Genomic DNA, 23,679 nt, shown 5'->3' with positions numbered 1-23,679 from the left:
ACTTATGTGAATTATATCTGATTAGATCATATTACATATTAAAACTGAGATATTTTCAATATATTATTCCAAATCAAGACAACAAAGTGTACTTTTTTGTTGTTTCCTCATAAACTCAACGAAAAGTTCAAGATTTCAAGATGTTTTTGCTTTTGTTTTTTTTTAAATAATGAGGTTACAGTTATACAGTAGTGAGAACAAATTAACTTTATTAATCTCTATAGAAACGTGCATATGGATACTTAAACCTACTACCATAGAAAACACAATAATATCCATACAGGCATTCTATTAGAGTGATGACACCATTCACGTCAAATGGCCTCTGGAAATTTCCGTTGTACGGTCGTGAGACAACGGAAGTGAAAAAGGCAAATCATGTCTTTTTACCCTAATGGAAATAGTTTTGACCTAGGAGACCCCTTGAAAGGATCTTAGAAACATCCCAAGACCTGGCGGACCACGATTTGAAAACCAATGTAATCGATTAGTTTTAAAGTCACTTCCCATTTCCTATTACTAGTGAAGTGTATTTTCTCTGGTGAATATTTTGTTTTCGTTCCCGGACCACCCTCTGAGAACCGCTGACCTAAAGTAACCACAAGACAGACCCCTAGCCCAGGGAAATCCAAAGCGACAAGCCCGCGGGATGCGCCGGGGGGCGCTCTGCTTACCACCGAGCACTTTTGAAAACGCCCCCTGAACTCGCAAGCAACGCCGGGTCTAGAAACCAGTCCAAAACCTGCCACCCGCGCGCCAAGGCGGGGCCAGAACTGGATGCAGGCGGCGGGGCTCGCCCGAGGCTCCCGGCTGAAGCTGCGGCGGCTCGGGAAGCACCCGCGGATCGCCCGCCCGCCGCAGGTAGGCCGGCCCCCGGGGAGGAGGAGCGCGGCGGGTGCTCCCCAGGTAGCCGCCTCCGCCCTCCCTCTCCCACTGCTCTGCTCCACGGCCTCTCGGGATCAAGGCAGGAACTTAAAGCCGCGCGTCCCCGGGCGCCCCTCCGCAGACCCCAGGCGCTTACACGGCCCGAACGCGGAGGCCACTCCGGCCTTGAGGAGAGAGAGGCCGGGATTGTCGCCGAGATTTGGGGGTCGGGGACGCCGGGACGGAGGGTCTGGCGGCCGCAGGGACCACCCGCCGACGGGGCTTCGGCCCGGGAACTGCAGGAACATGCGCCCAGAGCCTCAGGTGCGGGGCCCGACGGCTTGGCTAGGGCCGGGAATGGGTTTCTCAGAGCGGGGCCCCCTCGCGGACCGGGTCCGATTGCAACTGAAGGTAGAGGGCTGCCCGCGGCGACAGGTGTCCGCTCAGCAGTCGGCAGAGCACCGGGGGCGCAGCATTTGTCACTAGGCGCTCTCGGAGCCGCTTTCCGGGCGCGGGTCGGGCCCGGGTGACCGAAACCCGAGAGCGGGGCGCAGTCAGGCGGTTGCTGGGAGCGCAGCAGGTAGGTGACTCAGTTCCCACGAAAACTCAAAGCGCTGAGCCAGGGGCTTTTTTGACTTTTTGCTGTTGTTATTTTGTTTCAGTTTGTTTGGCAGTTACCAGACTATGTTTACACTTCTGGTTTTTCTCAGCCAACTGCGCATAGTTACCTTCGCGTTTCCTCATTGCACAAGAAGTCCAAAGGAGTCTGGGCATGCTGGAGAAGAAGGTAAGCATGGCCTCCGTTCCGAGGAACCCTCCCCGCCGCCCCGGAAACCCGAGCCACGTATTACAGATCTCCAGCGAGAAAGTGTAGTCTTTGAAATTACATGCCCCCATCAATCATAAAAAGCACCAAAATATCCCTTAGTTTAATTTGTGGTTTATTTGGCAATGTTGTGGTTATGTTGGGTACAATTTATACAAATTTATTTCTGTAGGTTACTTTTGATAAATATATATTTAAGACCTTGTTTGTGGTTCACTGAATGGAAAGCCTGTTTCACCTTCTGAAAATCAGTGAGTGCCGTTTTTCTAGATGAGGCTATGTGGTAATTATAATGAGCATAATTACTTGTTCTTCCTGGAAAGATGGACAAGGAGTCCAGGATCTAGTCTGGACTTGTGATAAGACCCTGGGCAAGTTACTTAACCCTTCTCCACTTGAATTTCTTCCTCTGTAAAATGATGGGAGTGGGGAGTAGAATGATCCCTGAGGTGCTTTTTGACATCAAATTGTCTGATTATCTGGATGAAGTCAGATGGTTGTGGGAAGATTAGTCTTGGGGCTTGCTAACCTAGAATTTCATACCTTGCGGGTTCCAGGTCATAAATAGACTGGTTCCTGATCACATTTTAAAAGTCTATCTTAGACAAAAACAGACAAGAGGGGTGCCTGGATGGCTCAGTTGGTTAAGCTTTGGACTCTTGGTTTCCGCTCTCTTGGTTTAGGTGAGTTCAAGCCCCACATTGGACTCTGTGCAACAGTGAGGAGCCTACTTGGGATTCTCTCTCTCTCCCTCTCTTTCTGCCCCGCCCCCACTTGCACTGTCTCTGTCTCTCTCAAAATAAATAAACTTTAAAAAAAGAAAAGTCAGAAAAGAAAAAAAAATTGGCTTTGGTTTCAGCATCCTTCTCTCTGCCTAGCCATTATGCTTCCCTACCCAGTGCCAATATTTTGGATCTACTTCGTTCTCCACACATTCCTGTCCCTTGTTCCTTCTCATTAGATCTAGTCTCAGCTCATTTTCATTTGGGAAGGATCTGTTATACTAATACTCCTGGATAACTTATTAATGATTAATAAAGCTGAGTGTATTAAACCTTCCAGGAGGGTGTGTGTCTGTGTGTGCATGTGTGTGTGTGTGTGTATTTTAAGATAGGACATCTTAACCCAAAAGGATAGGTATCTTAACCCAAAGGAGTCAAACCCTAATAGCAGAATTCTAGGCAATGGATAAGCTAGCTAGTGAGTATAGGGACAGATTTTAGAAGGAGATCCTTCTCGGTGCCTCCCAAATTACACCGCATATGTAAGATTGAAGGTCTACACTCAGTGGGACCAGGTGCTGATCCCCAGTATGCTTATGAGTATATTCATTCATTCACATAATACAGACATAAAAGACATTCTCAAGGACATCACAGACTATGGAAGGAATTTAGAGATCATACTCGAGTGCAAAAGACTGGAAATATCTGTGGGAAATGTAAACAAGAAATCCTGTATTTCTTAAGTTTATTTATTTATTTATTTATTTATTTATTTATTTATTTATTTAAAGAGCATGTGGGGGAAGGGCAGAAAGAGAGGGAGAGAGAGAATCCCAAGCAGGCTCGGAGGTGTCAGTGTGGAGCCCATTGGGGGGCTCAATCCCACAAACCTCAAGACCACACCTGAGCTGAAATCAAGAGTCAGATGCTTAACTGATTGAGCCACCCAGGTGCCCCAAGGAATCCTATATATTTAAAGAGCTAATTTGTTCAGTTAGTAATCACTTTATGATCACATACTATGTGCCAGGCCCAATGCTAGGTGCTGGAGATACAGCAGTGAAAGACTAGTCCCTGCCCTGGAAGACCTCTTCATCTGGCAAAGAGGGTAGGATGTAAAGAGATAATCTCCATAAGCTCTGTGACAGAGGTAGGGACAGAGAGCTCCAGAGAGAGGAAAGAATAGCAGTAACTCTGTCTCTGGAGAGTTGTATGGCACAGAAGCCAATAATAAGTGGCGATATGAAAAGTAACCAGGAAAATAAAGGACCTTCAGCTAAACTCTGATAAAGCCCAAGGGTGGAGTTGAAATGACTTAAAAGGAGTTTATTTAGAAAACATGGTATGAGAGAGGGAGAAGGAGAGAGGGAGCAAATAAAATCCCTGGGTTGGTGGGTTTGAAACATCGGAAAGCAGAGACAGCCTCTTAGGACAGCCTTAACTGGGAGAAATCAACATGGGAAGAGAACCTGAGGAGGCAGATACAAAAGTACTAAGGACCACATATCTTCCAGCAATGGGCGGAGGGAAAATAGGAACTCTCACAGGAAGTCCCGAATGCCCCAGGACCAGGAGGTTTGCTTCTTTGGATAACAAACAAATTCACAGTTACATAGGACCCAAACAACAAAGGACAGTATTTCTCCTAAGATCAAAAGGGTGGCAGGAACAAGTTTAATGAAGCACTGAAAGTCTGAGGTCAACCACTGATGGAATCAGAACTTTCACACTTAGGGAAGTGGCAAACAGCAGCCCCTGGAGGCCATGTTTAATTTGGGGGTGAAGATTTTACTGGCATAAGTATCATCCCAAGAACAATAAAAATGTTTATGATTCTCTCTTTCTTACTTTCCTTTCAAGTTGAAAGTAGTTCTATTGAATCCCATCTGGAGGGCACAGAGTCTTTTTTTAAAAAATTTTTAATGTTATTTTATATTTGGGGGGGGGGGTGCAAAGAGAGCCAGAGACAGAATTTGAAGGAGGCTCCAGGCTCCAAGCTGTCAGCACAGAACCAGATGTGGGGCTCAAACCCACAAGCCGTGGAATCATGACCTGAGCCAAAGTCAGACACTCAACCAACTGAGCCACCCAGTCGCCCATGGAGAGCAGAGTATTTTTATAATTCAAATAACCTGCTTGAAGGAAAGACCAACAGTGAGAAATTTGCATTGCTTTCTTAGCCAATAAAATGTAAAGATCTAACCACATCTGAGAAATAGCAATACAAAAGCAGATTTCTAATTCTCCATTCTAAAATTAGATTTCATGTAGTAAGTATAGCTAAGTTAGGCAGGCCATGAGTTACTTCATCACTGATTTAGTATTTTAAACCTACAATAAACTGAGTAATACCAGATTATACCTATGAATTGTTTTAACTAGTAGAATTTAGGTCCAAGAGTTTCTTCCCAACATAGAAAAGTTGAGTTCATTCATTCATTTAGTAAAGTTTTTTGAGTGCCTTGTATGTGTCAGGAACTGCATGCCTACTTGAATGAATTTTTTTCTTCTAGTGAGGGAAACAGTGGTAACAAGTAAGTGGGTAACACATATAAAACACCTGATGGTGATAAGTGCTATGGAGAAAAACAAAGTATAGTAAGGGACAGGGGAGTGCCAGAGGTGGGTGGGTGGGGATGGGAGTTAAGCTAACATTGAACAAAATCCTAAAGGAGATGGAAGAACAAACTGAAAGAAGAAAGTTCTGTTCAGGAGAAATAGCAAGTACAAAGGTGCAATGGAAGCCAGTGAGGCTACAACACAACGTTAAAAACAGACTGTAGGGAAGCAAGGCAACCCCTTCGAGGACCAATGTAAGAATCCCAATGAGAGATGATGGTGATTTGGAAATTTTTTCATTTTGTCTCTATTTGGTAGTAGCATAAAATCTATAAGAAGACAAGGGAGAATTGGGGCGCCTGGGTGGCGCAGTCGGTTAAGCGTCCGACTTCAGCCAGGTCACGATCTCGCGGTCCGTGAGTTCGAGCCCCGCGTCAGGCTCTGGGCTGATGGCTCAGAGCCTGGAGCCTGTTTCTGATTCTGTGTCTTCCTCTCTCTCTGCCCCTCCCCCGTTCATGCTCTGTCTCTCTCTGTCCCAAAAATAAATAAACGTTGAAAAAAAAAAAAAAAGACAAGGGAGAATAAAAAATAGAAAGATTTCATCATACTGCTTGCCTTTTAGAATATTTTTTTCTTTTCTTTTCCTTTTAGAGAGAGAGAGAACATGAGCAGGGGAGAGGGGCAGAGGGAGAGAGAATCCCAAGCAGGTTCCATACTCAGCACAGAGCCCAACTTGGGGCTCGATCCCATGACCCTGGGACCAGGATCTGAGCCAAAATCAAGAGTCCAACACTCATCTAGGGGCGCCTGAGTGGCTCAGTCAGTTGAGCGTCCAACTTTGGCTCAGGTCAGGATCTCGCAGTTTGTGAGTTTGAGCCCCGCATTGGGCTCTGTGCTGACACCTCAGAGCCTGGATCCTATTTCAGATTCTGTGTCTCCCTCTCTGTGGCCCCTTCCCCGCTCATGCTCTGTCTCTCTCTGTCTCTCAAAAATGAATAAACATTAAAAATTTTTTTTTAAAAAAGGGAGTCCAACACTCATCTGACTGAGCCACCCATGCGCCCCTGGAATATTTCTGAAAACAGTTATCAACAGTGATTCCATTCTAGCTTCCCCACCACCCCAGTCCAAATAGCCCATACATGTTATTTATAACATAGATATGTATATGCTGGAATAATGCAGACCAATAGAAACATAATGTAAACCACATAAATAATTTAAAATTTTCTTTTTTTCTTTTCTTTTTTTTAATGTTTTTTCATTTTTGAGAGAGAGACAGAGCATAAGGCAGGAAGTGGCAGAGAGAGATACACACAAAGACTCTGAAGCAGGCTCCAGGCTCTGAGCTATCAGCAAAGAGCCTGATTCAGGGGGCTGCAAGATCATGACCTGAGCCAAAGTCGGGACACTTAACCTACTGAGCCACCCAGGTGCCCCCAAAATTTAAAATTTTCTAATAACCATATTAAAAATGTAAAAATAATTGATAAAATTATATGTTTTTCATATATTTAATTTAAGCCATTATATCCTAAATATCATTTCCAAATATAAGCAATATAAGACATTGATATATTTCACTTTTTTAATTAAGTCTTTCGAATCCAGTGCATATTTTACATTTATAGCACATCTCAATTCAAATTGGCCGTAGTTCAGTTCTCAATAGCCATATGTGTGCCTAATGGCTATTGTATTGAACAAAATAGCTCTATAAGATTCAGACCTATTTGGAAAGGTGATTGATTAGTGGAAAAAAAATATCTTGGACAAGGTGTGACTGTTCTCAAGGGACTAAGAATAAATGGCTAACCTGAGATCATTCACAAATCAATATTAATCTTTCAAGCCATGCTCTCTCATTAGTACTCAGTATTTCAGTCGCCCACTTTAATATATTCTTCCTTTATAGTAATGGTTAGCAGTGAGAAATACCAAATTCTTTTAAGCATTTGTCGTAGTTTTCACAGTTTCTGAATTCCAGTCTTGGTAATGTGACCTGGAACAAGATTTCTTTTTTTTTTTTTTTAATGTTTATTATTTATAGTATGCATGAACACAGAAGGGAAGGGGCAGAGTCCCAAATAGGCTCCTCACTGTCAGTGCAGAGCCCCATGTGGACTTGATCTCAGGAATCATGAGATCATGGCCTGAGTGGAAATCAAGAGTCAGTCGCTTAACCGACTGAGCCACCCAGGTGCCCCAGGAGCAAGATTTTTTAAGCATTCTTTGTGTGATGCCAGAATGAGTTTTAAGTTTGTGGGTTTTTAAAATACTGCCATGGTGGGACATTTTGGTTTTGTGTCAACCTGTGCTAAACTCTATCGTGTTTACCATTTACCTTCCCAGAAAAGATAGAGGGAGTCTTAAAAAGTATTGGAGACACATATTTGGAGGGTAGGTAGAAGGAACTAATTCTTTAGGAGGGACTGAATGTCTTTTTTTTTTTTAACATTTATTTATTTTTAAGAGAGAAACAGAGAGAGACAGAGCACAAGCGAGGGAGGGGCAGAGAGAGGAGAGAGAGGGAGACACAGAACCCAAAGCAGTCTCCAGGCTTGAGCTGACAGCAGCCAGCCTGACATGAGGCTTGAACTCACAAACCGTGAGATCATAACCTGAGCCACCCAGGCATCCTGGGGCTGAATGTCTTTTAATTAATCTTATAATTAACATAATTTTATTAACTTAGAAGTTTAAAATTTTATAAGTTTTTAGTATAAACTTGCTCTAAAATTTTTAATACATTGGGATGCCTGGGTAGCTCAGTTGGTTGGGCATCTGACTTTGGCTCAAGTCATGATCTCACACTTTGTGAGTTTGAGTCCTACGTTGGGCTCTGTGCTGACAGCTCAGAGCCTGAAGCTTGCTTCAGATTCTGTGTCTCCCTCTCTCTCTTCCCCTCCCCTGCTCGTGCTCCATCTCTCTCAAAAATAAATAAACAATGGGGCGCCTGGGTGGCTTGGTCGGTTAAGCGTCCGACTTCGGCTCAGGTCATGATCTCACGGTCCATGAGTTCGAGCCCCGCGTCGGGCTCTGTGCTGACTGCTCAGAGCCTGGAGCCTGTTTTGGATTCTGTGTCTCCCTCTCTCTCTGCCCCTCCCCTGTTCATTCTCTGTCTCTCTCTGTGTCAAAAATAAATAAACGTTAAAAAAAAAAAATTTTTTTTTTAAATAAATAAACATTAATTTTTTTTTTTTTAAATTAGGGGTGCCTGGGTGGCTCAATCACTTGAACATCCAACTTTGGCTCAGATTATAATCTCACAGTTCATGGGTTTAAACCCCAAATCAGGCTCTGTGCCAACAGCTCAGAGCCTGGAGCCTGCTTTGGACTCTGTCTCCCTCTCTGTCTCTTCCCCTTCCCTGCTCACACTCTGTCTCTCTGTCTCTCTCTCTCTCTCAAAAATAAATAAACATTAAAAAATTTTTTGATTAAAAAAATTAATATAAATGTATGAATTTATAATTTTAAAACATAAAAAGATCTTAGTAATTATTTAGTTCATTTTCCAATTTTACAAACGAAGAAATAGCAAACCAGAGATGTAAGTGACTATCCCAGGATACACAGCCAATAGCTAAGCCAAATCAAAACCGAGAATCTCTGTCTTCTCTTAGTCCAATACTCTGTCCATGACACCAAACTAATTTTTCTCAGTCAAGATAATAGAGAGCCAACCCTTTAGAAGTAGAATAGTCTGACCTGTCATTTCTTGGAAATGTTATGGTCTGGAGGGAAAAGTGATACTTAAATAATTTTAATTTATGCTAATAATTTGGACATAAATCAAAATTATACTTATGCTAGTATATGTATTTCATATATAACAGAAATTATTTTTACTGATGAGATTTCTTTTTGTCAGGACTTAAAACCATACAAGAAAATTTGGTGTAATCTTACATCAAGAGAATTATTCACTTTTCCACAGTTAAAACAGAAATTTTCTGCCCTACTTTTATCAACCTTTGAAATCTTTCTATTTCTTTATTAGTCTTCACATCAAAAGAAGAAGCAAACCTTTTCATACGTAGACACCTCCTATACAATAGATTTGATTTGGAGCTCTTCACACCCGGTGACCTAGAAAGAGAGTGCATAGAAGAAGTTTGTAATTATGAGGAAGCCAGAGAAATTTTTGTGGATGAAGACAAAACGGTAATTTGGTTTATAATGTTAATTGACTGGAAATTATTATTATTAAATGATACTTAAAGTGTCACTCTCAGTCATCAGAGATTTTATGGTTAAAATAAAATCAAGATTGTATACCTGTTACCCCTCTTTACTTCTTTAAAATGATAATTAAGCTATTTAAACTTGGTTTTTATATTTAATTAAATGGGCTTGTAGTAATTAGCAAGTTGTCAATTATGCTGTGATTTTGTGTGTTTAATGTTTATTATATTCAAAAACAATTATAAGGCAGAGTGAATTAAATTTTAAGATATTATTTGAGTTAGTTCTCGGACTCTTAGTTAGCTTCAATCATTCTAGACTCAGAAATTTTCCTATCAGTGGCCTTATCTTTTCTGATTACTGTTATGTATTAACAATCTATTATGTCAACTGCTCTGCCAAAGAGTGAAGATACAAAATATATAGTCTCTGCATTCAGGAGTTTATTGTTTGGTATATCTGTGTAATTCAAGGGAAAAAACTTTCAGAAGTTCTCCCTTTTTTTAATTTATTTTGAAGGGGGTGGGGAGGGACAAAGAGGGAGAATCCCAAGCAGGCTCTACACTGTCATTGCAGATCCCGACTCAGGGTTCGATCTCATAAACCGTGAGGTCATGAACTGAGCCAAAATCAAGAGTCAGACACTCAACTGACTGAGCCACCCACATGCCCCCTAGATGTTCTCCTTTAAAATAGAATTAAATCCTATCTATTAATCTTGGAACAGTACAAAAAAAAAAAAAAAAAATGGACAGCACTATCCCTGTATAACCTGGCACATTCTTAAAGAATGTTAAGTGATCCAAATTCTTTACTTTTGTAAATTAAATAACAGCTCCTTTTTCCTTTCCTCAAGAGTCCTGTTTTACTCTTTGGTCAATAAGAGCTCCAGGTATCCTTCAAATGCAGGTATTAATGGAACTTAGTTCCTTTTTCTTCTAAAATTGCTCCCAGCCTCTCATTCCCCACTGATATCTGCCACATCTTTTGGAGAAGGAAAACAAAGTCCGTACTTTGTAGTTGTGCCTGTTGAAATTTTATTCTGTTTGTCACAAACCCATTGAATGATTTTATCATGGTTCCTTAAAATCTGCTTCATTCTCTCAAGAAACACTGAACTTACAGAATCTCAGGGATGTCTTTCTCAATCAATACCTTTCAATAAAATCTAGCAAACTTAGGGCCCACCTAGCACAGAAAAGTTCAGACTCCTTTTCAAACTTGGTAATGGGTCCACGGTTTCAGCTCCCACCTTTGGTGCTGTCACTGACCCACTGATAGTTTCACCTGATGCCTGAGTGGGGACTCTGAGCAGGTGAAGGGAGAACGGCATGGTACAGCAGTGGGGAGCTGGCACGGCCAGCTCCCCTGACCAATTTCAGAGTTGGGAGAAACAGTGGTGGGTGTTAGTGCTTTAGTTAGAATGAGTCACACCCTCTAGCTTGAATAAACTGGTATCTTACCTGTGGCACATGCCAAGAATTTACCACCCCTGTGTGGATCATTGGGACCAAATGAAATGATAATAAAACAATGAAATAAACTTGGCACGTTTGCTTTTCTCTTAGTTGGCATTTTGGCAAGAATATTCCATCAAAGGACCAACCACAAAATCAGGTAAGGCAAGAATTGACCGAATTTAATGTTTTTCCCACCCTCTCTCTGTTATAATACATTTTAGTTTCATTGTTTGAGTTTGGTTGTTGCTCAACATACATACCTTGTAAACCCAGGGAAGATTTCTCAATTATACACTGGGCTAAGACAGAGGAAGCCACGTTCATCTTTACACACTGAAAATCAAGTTTGGTGAGATACTAGGGAAATGAGATAATAGGCTTAAAGGTGTTTTAAACAACTCAGCTAAGTCGAGACTTGCACAGAATAAAAGTAGGACTCCATTAGTTCCAAGTAGTAAGCTATTTTAATTTTTTTTTCTCTTTTACCATTGCAAGTGAGTGGAATACTTCTGCTACTAGGTAAATTAAGAGTGTTAGAATTAAGTAACTTCTACAGAGGGGAGATCCTTTATTTTATCTATATTTATCATTTGTAGCTGCTTTTTAGTCAAGTCTTCTTTGCCAACTCTTTCATTCCCCTCAGGTAGAATCCCAGCTCTGAGGAGACTTTATTACATTGCTATGCTAGTGTTTCTTAGTACATTTATCTGTGTATTTAATACTGAAATGTGCCTAGTTAGACAAAGAATGTTTTGTTTAGTATTTTTTTTAAGTTTATTTACTTATTTAGTAATCTCTACACCCCACATGGGGCTTGAACTCATGACCCTGAGATCAGGAGCCACCTGTTCTTCCAACTTGGCCAGCCAGGCACCCTAGAATATGTTTAGTCTTAAATACTATTCATTTAATATGATCTATTTAAAGTAAATGAGGGGCACCTGGGTGGCTCAGTTGGTTGAGCATCCAACTCTTGATTTTGGCTCAGCTTGTGATCCTAGGGTCAAGGAATTGAGCCCCATGTTGGGCTCCACGCTGAGTGTGGAGCCTGCTTGGGATTCTCTCTCTGTCTCTGGAAATAAAGAAATAAACTTAAAAAAAATTAAATAAAATAAATGAAACTATAACTAGGACTTTTAGAAAGTGCCATTTACAAATTTTTCGGGTCATGTCGCTAACACAAAGACTTTTTAGAAAAATCAATATTATTAGATGCTTAATAGAATATTTAGATCCAGTGTTAAATTTATTGAAATCATAGGTAGTGCTTTCCAGTTAGTATATATTTTTAATGATTTTAAAATATTAAATAAATATTAACTAAATGACTTCTCTTAAGATGGCAACAGAGAAAAAATTGATGTCATGGGCCTTCTGACTGGATTAATTGCTGCTGGAGTATTTTTGGTTATTTTTGGATTACTTGGTTACTATCTTTGTATCACCAAGTGTAACAGGCAACAATATCCAGGGTAAGTACCAAGTAAAAACATTTAATTCACTATTATACATTCTATATTGTTATTTTATTAAAAAAATTTTTGTAATGTTTATTTATTTTGAGAAAGAGAGATTGTAAGCATGGGAGGGACCGAGAAAGGCGGGGAGAGAGAATCCCAAACAGGCTCTGCACTGCCAGAGCAAAGCCCGATGCAGGGCTTGATCCCACGAACCACAAGATCATGACCTGAGCTGAAACCAAGTATCAGATGCTTAACCAAGTGAGCCACCCAGGCACTCCTCTATGTCGTTATTTTTAAATGGATAAAAGTGGCTGCCTGTTTTTTTTAAGTAAATTTTTTTTTTTATTTTGGAATAACTTTAGATATACAGGAAAGTTGCCAAGATAATACAGAGTTTTCCCATCCTTCATCCAGTTTCTCTCATTGTTAACATCTCACATCTCACACTCCCAGAGAACATTTGTAAAACAAACAAACCAACACTGGTATGTTACTGTTAACTAAACTTTAGACCTTATTCAGATTTCACCAATTTTGCCATTCATGTCCTCTTTCTGCTCTAGGACACAGTCAAGATACCACACTGCATTTAGTTGACATGTCCCTCTGGTCTCCTCTAGTCTGTGACAGTGGTTTGGTTGCCTAATTTAACACTTCCATAAACAATCTATTGACACTATTTCCAAGGTCCTTCAAAAGAATATAAGAGAATTCACAAGTGTCAACTTGAGTGTTTAATATTTCCTTCTCAAGCAGGAGGCAGATACCAGTGTCCTCACATTGTTTCCAGAAGCAAGAAGTCCCATCATTTACTCCGAGTCCCAGTATGAGCAGATCTAGCCATGTGGCTACCCAATGAAATCAGTGTAACTTGTTTTAAATTCAAACATTTTTATTGATATTTTAAATAAAAATGAATGAAATAAAATGGTTACCACTTGAAGATAATAGCACTTAATAAAGCTTCATAAGGCTTCATAAAAGCCATAATTGTTTAGATAATAGAATCTCAGCATCCTCATAAAAATGAAAAGTTATTCTCTTCTACATTATCTCTATTACCTTCTCAGTAAGTGTAGGTGAGTAAGTGTAACAATAACCTCATTTAAAAAAAAGTACTGGGGCGCCTGGGTGGCGCAGTCGGTTAAGCGTCCGACTTCAGCCAGGTCACGATCTCGCGGTCCGTGAGTTCGAGCCCCGCGTCGGGCTCTGGGCTGATGGCTCAGAGCCTGGAGCCTGTTTCCGATTCTGTGTCTCCCTCTCTCTCTGCCCCTCCCCCATTCATGCTCTGTCTTTCTCTGTCCCAAAAAATAAAAAAACGTTAAAAAAAAAAAATAAAAAATAAAAAAAAAATAAATAAAAATAAAAATAAAAAAAAGTACTAAGTGCTAACCAGGCTATTTGAAATTGATGCTTACATATCCCTATTCACACTTTCAAAATCTATGAAAAGCTCATGACCATGACCAGCTGATGAAAGAGTTATGCAAATGGTGGTGATGGTTGAATAACATTGTGAATATAATTAATGCCACTAAGTTGCAACACTTAAAAATGGTTAAAAATGGCAAATTTTATGTTATATATATTTTGCCACAATAAAAATTTTTTCTTCATCGTAAGTTAAGAGTTTAGGACAACAAATGTGGAATTAGGATTCATCTACTGGAGAATAAAAACTAAAGCCATGGGGTGCCTGGCTGACTCAGGTTGGTAAAGCATGTGACTGTTGATCTCAGGATCATGACTTTGAGCCCCACGTTGGGCATAAATATTACTTAAAAAAAAAAAAAAAAAACTGAAGCCACGAGAGTAGGCGAATATTGTAAGTGTGACGAAAAGACAGATGGAAAAGGACAGAGCCTTCAAGGATGCCCACAACAAAGGTGCAGAAAGAGGGTGGAGGACAGGGGCAACATATATTGTAATTCTATCCCCAAGCTGGAATTCCTGAGCAGCTCCCTGAGGCATTAACATGACCTGTGCGCATGGACAAAGGAGTTTGTCAGAGAGCTCTGTAAATCCTGGAAAATTTTGAGAAACGAGAGAAAGTAAGGAAGAACTTACTTAATTCTTCTTAAGCCACTATCTTTTAAGCTGAGAGACTTCTATTAATTTACCTTATTTAATATAGAAAATGAGCAAGGTCTTTCCATTTTCTAGGACTTTTGACTAATATTTTATTCAGGGTGGCTTTCTCCACAAGTAGGGGAGGGAGTCCTGTAAACTCACAGGCTAATGAAGATACAGGCAAAATTGACTATGGAGACTCTTCTTGCCTTTTATCTTTCTTTTCCACCCCATTCATAATGTCTTTCCCAAAAGGTTCGTGTATACTCTCATGTTTAATAATTGCACTCAAGGTCTGTGATAGCCTAGCCATTATTCAGTGTCCTCATGCATGGCGTCTTCTTCTCTTTTGTTTTTCTTCATTTTTCTACTTTCTGCACCACTATATCTTCTTACCTTATGCTTTTTTTTTTTTTTCTCTGAAATCTTGTAGCTTCTTCCCTGCTTTAGGTTAGAAGCAGAATACAAAGGTAGCAAAGTAGTGCCATTATTATGTATGTTTTCTGTGTATGTTGTTGTAAAATTTAAAAACCCTGAATATCTCTTATTTTATTTTTATTATTTTTTTTTTCAACGTTTATTTATTTTTGGGACAGAGAGAGACAGCATGAACGGGCAAGGGGCAGAGAGAGAGGGAGACACAGAATTGGAAACAGGCTCCAGGCTCTGAGCTGTCAGCACAGAGCCCGACGCGGGGCTCGAACTCACGGAGCGCGAGATCGTGACCTGGCTGAAGTCAGATGCTTTACCGACTGCGCCACCCAGGCGCCCCTCTCTTATTTTATTTTTTAAAGTTTATTTATTTACGTAATCTCTATACCCACCATGGGGGCTTGAACTCTTGACTTGGAGATCAAGAGGTCGCATGCTCTACCGACTGAGCCTGCCAGGCACCCGTAATATCTCTTTATTTTGTATTTTTGAATGTTTATCCATTTTTGAGAGAGAGAAAAAGAGCACAAGGGGGGGAGGGGGAGGCAGAGGGGGAGACAGAGGGTCTGAAGTGGGTTCCGTGCTGACAGCACAGAGCCCGACACAGGGCTCAAACTCAAGAACTGCAAGATCAAGACAAATAAAGTTGCTTCCTGGAAAGAAAAAAAAAAAAAACAAAACTGCAAGATCATGACCTGAGCCAAAGTCCGATGCTCAGCTGAGTCACCCAGGTGCCCATCTCGTATTTTGAAAGCAATATTAGTGAGGTGCCTGGCTAGCTCAGTCCATAGAGTGTGTGGAGTCTTGATCTTGGGGTTGTGAGTTCAAGCTCCACGTTGGGTATAGAGATTACTAAGAATAAATAAATAAACTTTAAAAAATCATAAAAAAAATAAAAGTAGGATTAGTTATTAATGTTAGTGTTGTAGTATAATGCTATACAGTTCACACATCGGTTTTACATCTGTTTTCTCACTTTGATCCCCAGAACAACCTTTTGAATTTTAGGGGACATTAAAAACTAGATTTATGAGATATTCTCTTATTTGGGGATTAACTTTTAAACACTTACTAAAGTACTTTTCATCTATTATCCCAAGAAATTCTTCTAGCAGAGTTATTTGTTCTCTTTCTGTATTTCACAAGTCTGGAAGTGGGGGAAGGGTGAGAAAATATTTGAGAAAGAAAAAAGTAAAAAATAAGATTATTGTCAGAAAAATTGTCTCATTCCTCTGTCCAAACATGCCAAGAAATGGGAAATAAGATCTTTTCATTTCTTAGTTCCTGTATTTTACGGAGAAAAATGGGCATAAGATGATGTCAGTTTATTTGAAATGTTATTGGTGCATACTTTCTGATATGAATCATTTAAGATGTATATAAGAAATCACTGTGTAGATTATTTAATAATTTTTATATTGTCTCTATATCTTTAAAGTTTGTTTGTTTTGTGAGAAAGAGAGAGAGGGCATGAGCGCGTACACTCACGCACAAGCAGGAGTGGGGCAGAGACAGAGGGAGAGAGAGAATCCCAAGCAGGCTCCATGCTGTCATCTCAGAGCCCAACATAGGGCTCAAACCCATGAACTGTGAGATCATGACCTGAGTCGAAATCAAGAGCCTTACATGTAACCGACTGAGCCACCCATGTGCCTCTGTCTCTATATCTTAAAATTTGAAAGTAGACACGGAAAATTTTATTTGTTCAAATAAAACACTTGTCTCTCCTATTCTCTGTCAGCAAACAAATAGAACTTTTGGTCATAAGCTAATGAATGTGGCAAGTGACTAGCCTACCATGACTATGTTCCAGATTTCTGGCAGAGGAGGAATTGTGTGGAGCCCTCTAAGTAAGCTTGTGATGGATGCTCTCAGTCACCCCCAGCTAACTGAAAGGCTAGTCATCCTGTCTCCTTCCCTCTAGTTTCATATCTCATTATTACCTCCAAGGAAAAGGTGTTCCAAGGTGCAAATTGACTGCCTTGGTTTGGAAAAGTTTCCAGTATTTTGCATCTGCTTAACTCTTATTAGGAAGAATATTGTAAATATTGTCTAGAAGTTGGGGATTAACCTATGAATTCTGTCTTATCAGCCATAGCTCTATGAACTTGATTTATGCATAAGTGCTTCATGTACAGCCCACTTCACAGTCTAAACAGATAAATTTACTAATGTTTAAATTATAATTGGTAATTCAATAGTGAGAAGGGAAAACAAAGGTTCAAAACACCAGACCCGTGTTGCATATTAATTTTCATTGGCTGGTGTAGCTGACAAAGTTTTGTGAAAATGGTGGGGCTTGAACTAGGCCATATTTTTTAAAATTGTTGGTCTTAGGTCAATGGAGTGCGGAAAAGACAATAATCTGAGAAAGCAAACAATGCCAGTGAAAACACAGAGGCAGGACAGAGAATGCATTGCACATAGTACTTTTCACAAGAGCAAAAAGCTGTAAAAAATAAGGTGAGGCCAGGATAAGGGAGGCTCTAAAAAGCAGGCATGGAGTTGAACTTGACTCAGTGGAAAGTAGGCTTCAGGTTACACTTTTGCAGGGAAGAGGGACATGACAGAAGTGCTGTTTAGGAGGAATGGACCAGGCAGCAGGACTGCAGGGGCAATAGGAGAGAGACAGGCATCACCTGTTGTGATTATCTCTGTGACATCACTTCCCTTGGCTTGGAGTAATGCTGCCTTTCAACAAGAAAGGATTTGGTTTCACAACAGATTTTGAGAAAGTTCTCTGTCAGGAGTGGAAGAAAAAGGGAATTAGTATGTTTTGAGCCCTTATTATAGTGTTCCAGACACTGCTTAGACACTTTAAATACGACATCTTTCTGAATCCACACAATACAACTCTGTTGAGGTAGCTATTATTATCCACATTTTATTGAGGAGGAAACTGAGTTAGATTACTTGCCTTTGGTCACGTAGCTATGAAATGATAGGATCCAGTTTCATACCTGTGTCTGACTCCAAAACGCTTGCTCTTTCATCAGAGTTTATGTGTAAAATAAAACTGTTGTTATAGTAATAACAACAACTTTTATGAAAAGTTCAACTTTTGATAAGCTTTTGATCAACTTTTATCAACATAGTCAGTTGGGTTTTATACTATTGCCATTTTAACCTAAAATGCTGCCTTTCTAGATCTAACCGCAGTCTCTCCGTTTAGTTCTTCAGCCACCTATGTAAGAAGGGGCCGGCACACTCCCTCCATCATTTTCAGAAGACCTGAGGAGGCTGCCTTGACTCCATCACCACCTTCCGTAGAGGACACAGGATTACCTTCTTATGAACAGGCAGTGGCACTGACCAGAAAACACAATGTTTCCCCACCGCCACCATATCCCGGGCCAACAAAAGGGTTTCGAGTATTTAAAAAGTCTATGTCGCTCCCATCTCACTAAGCCCATCATGGTGAAAAAGGAGATTCATGTTATTTGAATGGTTTGTTTTCCCTGAACCAAAGAGACATGTCATATCAGCCTTTATGACAAACTCTAAGGACAAAGAAAGAATAAGCATGTGTACCACACCACAGAAGTTCTGTTGGCATCTTGGACCTGAACTTGATCATTATCAGCTTGATAAGAAACTTTGATTCCATGTCCTTGCAGTAAAGAAGAGAGCACTTTTTTGTTTATTTTAATGGTTCAAAAACTCTGTTATGGATGCCATAGCTAGAAGTAGTAAATATCCTTTGTACAGATAAAGGTTATAGATTTCTTGCATTGAATATAAAAAAAAATGATTTCTGATCAGTAGATTATCCAAAGTCAGCATATTGGACTCACCCTTTATTAGGATTTCTTTTTGGTTGGAAATACTTTACAAAACTTGATACTTCAGTATAAATTGGTGGCCTTAATCACTGGGTTTTACATTTTAAATAATTGCATAGTATTGAACCATAATTTGTAGGTTTTAGTTGTTAACAATTGCTGTCAGTCATGTTTTGCTATGGGGAGTAGGGAGTAATTTAAAGAAAAATCACTTGCTAGAGAGTTAGTTCTTCAGATAGTATAGGGTTGCAATGGCAAGGATTTGCAAGGACTGTAATACTGTCAAATAAATACATAGGCTTCAAATCTAGGAGTGACTAGAACTTGATAAAGTTGCCCATTCTACTGACATATCCATTTTCATTGCTAAATTATCTATGTATCACTATATATAATTATTTATCTTGAAAATGTGTTGAAGTTTATAAATAATAGTTTGAGAACCTAGAAAAATTAATTTACTTTTCTGCTATTAAAATAATGCTGACTAGGGGCGCCTGGGTGGCTCAGTCGGTTGGGCGGCCGACTTCGGCTCAGGTCATGATCTTGCGGTCCGTGGGTTCGAGCCCCGCGTCGGGCTCTGTGCTGACAGCTCAGAGCCTGGAGCCTGTTTCGGATTCTGTGTCTCTCTCTCTCTGACCCTCCCCCGTTCATGCTCTGTCTCTCTCTGTCTCAAAAATAAATAAACGTTAAAAAAAAATTAAAAAAAAAATAATGCTGACTAGGGGCGCCTGGGTGGCTCAGTTGTTTGAGTGTCTGACTTCGGCTCAGGTCGTGATCTCACAGTTCGTGGGTTTGAGATCCACATCGAGCTCACTGCTATCAGCATGGAGCCTGCTTGGGATCCTCTGTCTCCCTCTCTCTCTGCCCCTCCCCTGCTTTGCTCTCTCTCAAAAATAAACATTTAAAAAAATAAAATAACCTTTTAAAAAATAATAATACCAACTAAAGTTATCAACAACCCCTTGTACCTCTTAATGTCTAGACCCAAAACACCATAAGTAATCGTTTTAACCTATACTTTTTGTCTCTTCTTCTAATTGTAGATATGACTAGTCTTCCTTAAGAATGTAGTAGAATATAAGCTATAAACCTCTGGAGTGAGTGTGTTTGCACACATTTATGTTAGTGGGTGTGGATGTAAATGTGAATTTGTTTTCTCTTTGCAGGAACTTAAGAAATAACATACTCCTGACAAATAAAATAGAAAATTCTGTTCTTTTTGTTTTGCTAGGCATTGCATTTTCCAATTATTTAAGACAATGTGTAAATTGTATTTTGTTTTATAATTTTTACAGAAGTGAAACTAAAACCCACATGTATTTGGTAATTCCTTCCAATTAAATGTTTACAAAGTATAAATTATCATTACAATATGTGTGTGTGAGTGTATATGCCTCTTTTAAGACAACATGATCTTAAGGCAGATACAAGCAAGACCTTAATCATTTCAGACAGCAACCACTTTATCCTTCTAGATTATGGGGTCTCTTCAGTTGCTTGGCACAAAGAAACCATCTAGCAAAATTTAGGTATAATTTTAAAAAGTAGTCTTTTTACTTTTTTATTTTTATTTTTTTAATATGAAATTTATTGTCAATTGGTTTCCATACAACACCCAGTGTTCATCCCAACAGGTGCCCTTCTCAATGCCCATCACCCACCCTCCCTCCCTCCCACTCCCCATCAGCCCTCAGTTTATTCTCAATTTTTAAGAGTATTTTTATTTTTTTAAAGATTTTATTTTTAAGTAATCTCTATACCCACTGTGGGGTTCAAACTCACAGCCCCAAGGTCAAGAGTTGTATGCTCCACAAACTGAGCCAGCCAGGCACCCCAGGAAAAGAAGTCTTAAAAAATTTTTTTTAATCTTTATTTTATGTAGGTTCCATGCCCAATGTGAGGCTTGAACTCACAACCTTGAGATCAAGAGTCACGTTCTCCACTGACTGAGCCAGCCAGGTACCCCAAAAGTAGTCTCTTTAAAGCGTCCTACATTACCTATAAAAATTTTACCATTATGGGGCAGCTGGCTGGCTTAGTAGAACATGCAAGTCTTGATCTGGAGGTCATGAGTTTGAGCCCCACATTTGGTGTAGAGATTATTTAAAAAAAAAAAGAAAATTACTATTAATCATACCTTGACTTTCCATAGGTACTTTTCTGATGTAACTTTGCACTTTGCCCTTATTTTAATTTTCTTTAAAATGTAAGAGGCAGGGGCACCTGGGGGCTCAGTCAGTTAAGTATCCAAATTCAGCTCAGGTCATGATCTCATGGTTTGTGAGTTCGAGCCCCACATCGGGCTCTGTGCTGACAGCTTAGAGCCTGGAGCCTGTTTAGGATTTTGTGTCTCCCTCTCTCTCTCTGCCCCTCCTCCACTCACACTCTGTCTCTGTCTCAAAAATAAACATAAATAAATAAATAAATAAATAAATAAATAAGAACTTTAAAAAAATAAAAAATAAAATGTCAGAGGCAAATTCTACTTTGCTCATTTTGTAGCAGTCAGACTGAGGTGTAGAAGGATAACTTGCCCTAAATCTAACATGTTGGTGAGAGCTAGGTTTAGAAAGGGCAAGCACACTTTTCCAGGCCCATCTCATACCTATAGAATTATGCTGTCTCAAATTACAAAGAACAGGGACCTTATTAATTCTAGTTCTGTATGAAAAATTGATGACCATTTGTCATATATACATAAGTGCATATAGGTATATATATATATGTATGTGTCTAGAATTGCATTGTCTCAAATTATTAAAAACAAGGATCTTATTAATACTAAGTCTGTATGAGAAATTTATGAGCACTTGTCATATATGTCATACATATGTCATACATAAACATATATAAGTACATATATGACACATAGGTGTACATATTCTCACACACATGTATTTCTTAGGATGAATAGAAATATAAGACAGGCACCTGGCTGGCTCAGTCAGAGGAGCATGCCTTTCTTAATCTCAGGGTCATAAATTCAAGCCCCACATTGGGTATACAGATTATTTAAATAAATAAACTTTTAAAAGAAAAGAAAAATATAAGATAAGATGTTTCTCTTATTGAATCATAATTTGAAATATTCCTTGAACTTGTTTACTACCACTGACACACGAGAGTCTAATTGCAAAGCTAACTTCAGAAACTATGACAACCCCTCTCTCCCAGCAGTAGCCTAGATTTGTTATATGCCATCATTTAGGGTAAAACTGTTGCTCTAACTTGAATTAATCTAGAATTTATCACTAAGGTTGTGAAATCCCTGGTATTTGTAAAACATCCAATGTTGAGCTCATAATGCTTTATACAAAGGAAAATGTGGTATGAGACTACACCAAAATAAAATGCTTCTGCACAGCAAAGGAAACCATCAACGAAACAAAAAGACAACCCACTGAATGGGAGATATTTGCAAATGATACATCCAACAAGGAATTAATATCCAAAATATATAAAGAGCTTATACAACTCAACACTGAACAAACAATCCAATTTAAAAGTGGGAAGAAGCGGGGCACCTGGGTGGTGCAGTCGGTTAAGCGTCCAACTTCAGCCAGGTCACGATCTCGTGGTCCGTGAGTTCGAGCCCCGCGTCAGGCTCTGGGCTGATGGCTCAGAGCCTGGAGCCTGTTTCCAATTCTGTGTCTCCCTCTCTCTCTGCCCCTCCCCCGTTCATGCTCTGTCCCTCTCTGTCCCAAAAATAAATAAGCGTTGAAAAAAAATTTTTTTTTAATAAAAGTGGGAAGAAGAACTGAACAGACATTTTTCCAAAGAAGACATACAGATGGAAAACAGACACATGAATAGATGCTGAAAATGTCTAGCCATCAGGGAAATGCAAATCAAAACCACAATGAGATACCACCTTATACTTGTCAGAATGGCTAGTATCAAAAAAGACAAGAAATAAGTGTTGGCAAGGATGTGGAAAAAAAGGAATCTCATGGACTTTTCGTGGGGAATTTAAATTAGTACAGACACTGTAGAAAAGAGTACAGAGGTTCCTCGAAAAAGTAAAGATAAAAAACTTATGATCCAGTAATTCTACTACTGTGTATTTACCCAAAGGAAATGAAAAATGAAAACACTAATTCAGAAAGATAACCCTATGTTTTATTGCAGAATTGTTTACAATCGCCAAGACATGGAAGCAACACAAGTGTCCATCAACAGATGGATAAAGAAGATGTGGCATACATATAATGGAGTATCACTCACCCATAAAAAAAAGAATGAGATCTTGCTACTTAAGACAACATGGATGGACCTAGAGGGTATTATGCTAAATAAGTCACACAGAGAAAGACAAATACCAGATGATTTCACATATAGGTAGAATCTAAGAAACAAACAAACAAAATGAACAAACAGACCCTTAAATGCAGAGAACAGATTGATGGTTGTCAGAGGGAAGGTGGGTGGGGAGATGGGATGAAATAGATAAAAGGGATTAAAAGGTATAAACTTCTGGTTATAAAATAAATAAGTCACAGGGATGAAAAGTACAGCACAGGAAATATAGTCAATAATATTTTAAACATTGGTGACAGATGGGGACTACCTTTATCATGGTTAGCACTGAATAACGTATAGAATTGTTGAACATATGTTGTACCTGACACTAATATAACATTGTATATTAATTCCATAACTGGTAACTGCTTATAATAATAGAAAGAAAAATATCTTAATATAAAATTATTGGCATATATTTCTCTCATTCAGCAGTCTGAATTCTTGTAGTACTTTGGGTAGTGGATTTTTTTTGTTTGATCTGTTTTATTTGTGCTTCTTCCCCAAGAAACTTATTAGTGTTAACCATTAAATCTATTTTGAAATAAGGTTTGTATTTAGGGGCGCCTGGCTGACTCCGGTGGAAGAGCATGGGACTCTTGATCTTGGGGTAGTGAGTTCAAGCCCCATGTGGGGTGCAGAGATTACTTAAATAAATTTAAAAAAAACAACACTTTGAAACACAGTTTGTCTTTAACTAGATCATTACAACTCCTCCATTACAATCAGGAAATGATGGAATATGGGTATAAAAAGGCAACTGGACACGAAAAAAGACAAATAGGCATTAAAAGGTTATACCTTCAATAGGATATTTAATTCTACACAGAATATTGTTTTTTCAAAATGAAAAAATCAAAGAGCACAAATTGTGTCAAAGTTTTTCATTTAATAATGTACCCTCTGATGGGGCATGTGGGTGGCATCTGACTCTTGATTTCAGCTCAGACTGTGGTCTCATGGTCATGGGATCAAGCCCTGCAATGGGCTCTGTGTTGATCATGGAGCCTG

At 39.4% G+C, this 23,679-nt stretch overlaps 1 protein-coding gene across 3 annotated transcripts; it reads left to right on the top strand.

Annotated features, from left to right (window-relative positions):
* The first annotated feature begins 737 nt into the window (after positions 1–737).
* Positions 738–23,084, top strand: PRRG4 (proline rich and Gla domain 4). Of its 3 annotated transcripts, none has more exons than XM_086677734.1 (6): positions 738–861; positions 1,527–1,651; positions 8,975–9,138; positions 10,728–10,776; positions 11,959–12,091; positions 17,757–18,854. In XM_086677734.1, the coding sequence occupies exons 2-6, from the start codon at positions 1,549–1,551 to the stop codon at positions 17,989–17,991; spliced, it is 684 nt and encodes a 227-aa protein (XP_086533860.1). In that variant the 5' UTR covers positions 738–861; positions 1,527–1,548; the 3' UTR covers positions 17,992–18,854. The 3 variants fall into 3 exon arrangements, with proteins under 3 accessions (XP_086533860.1, XP_086533861.1, XP_025784855.1); XM_086677735.1 differs by lacking the exons at positions 738–861; positions 17,757–18,854 and adding exons at positions 887–1,188; positions 22,498–23,084; XM_025929070.2 differs by lacking the exon at positions 738–861 and adding an exon at positions 902–1,188.
* The last annotated feature ends 595 nt before the right edge of the window (positions 23,085–23,679 follow it).

Source organism: Puma concolor, chromosome D1, assembly GCF_028749965.1.
Source record: "Puma concolor isolate L17-30 chromosome D1, mPumCon1.1.hap2, whole genome shotgun sequence".
NCBI classification, from domain to species: Eukaryota; Metazoa; Chordata; class Mammalia; order Carnivora; family Felidae; genus Puma; species Puma concolor.
This window is presented reverse-complemented; position numbering and strand designations above follow the sequence as displayed.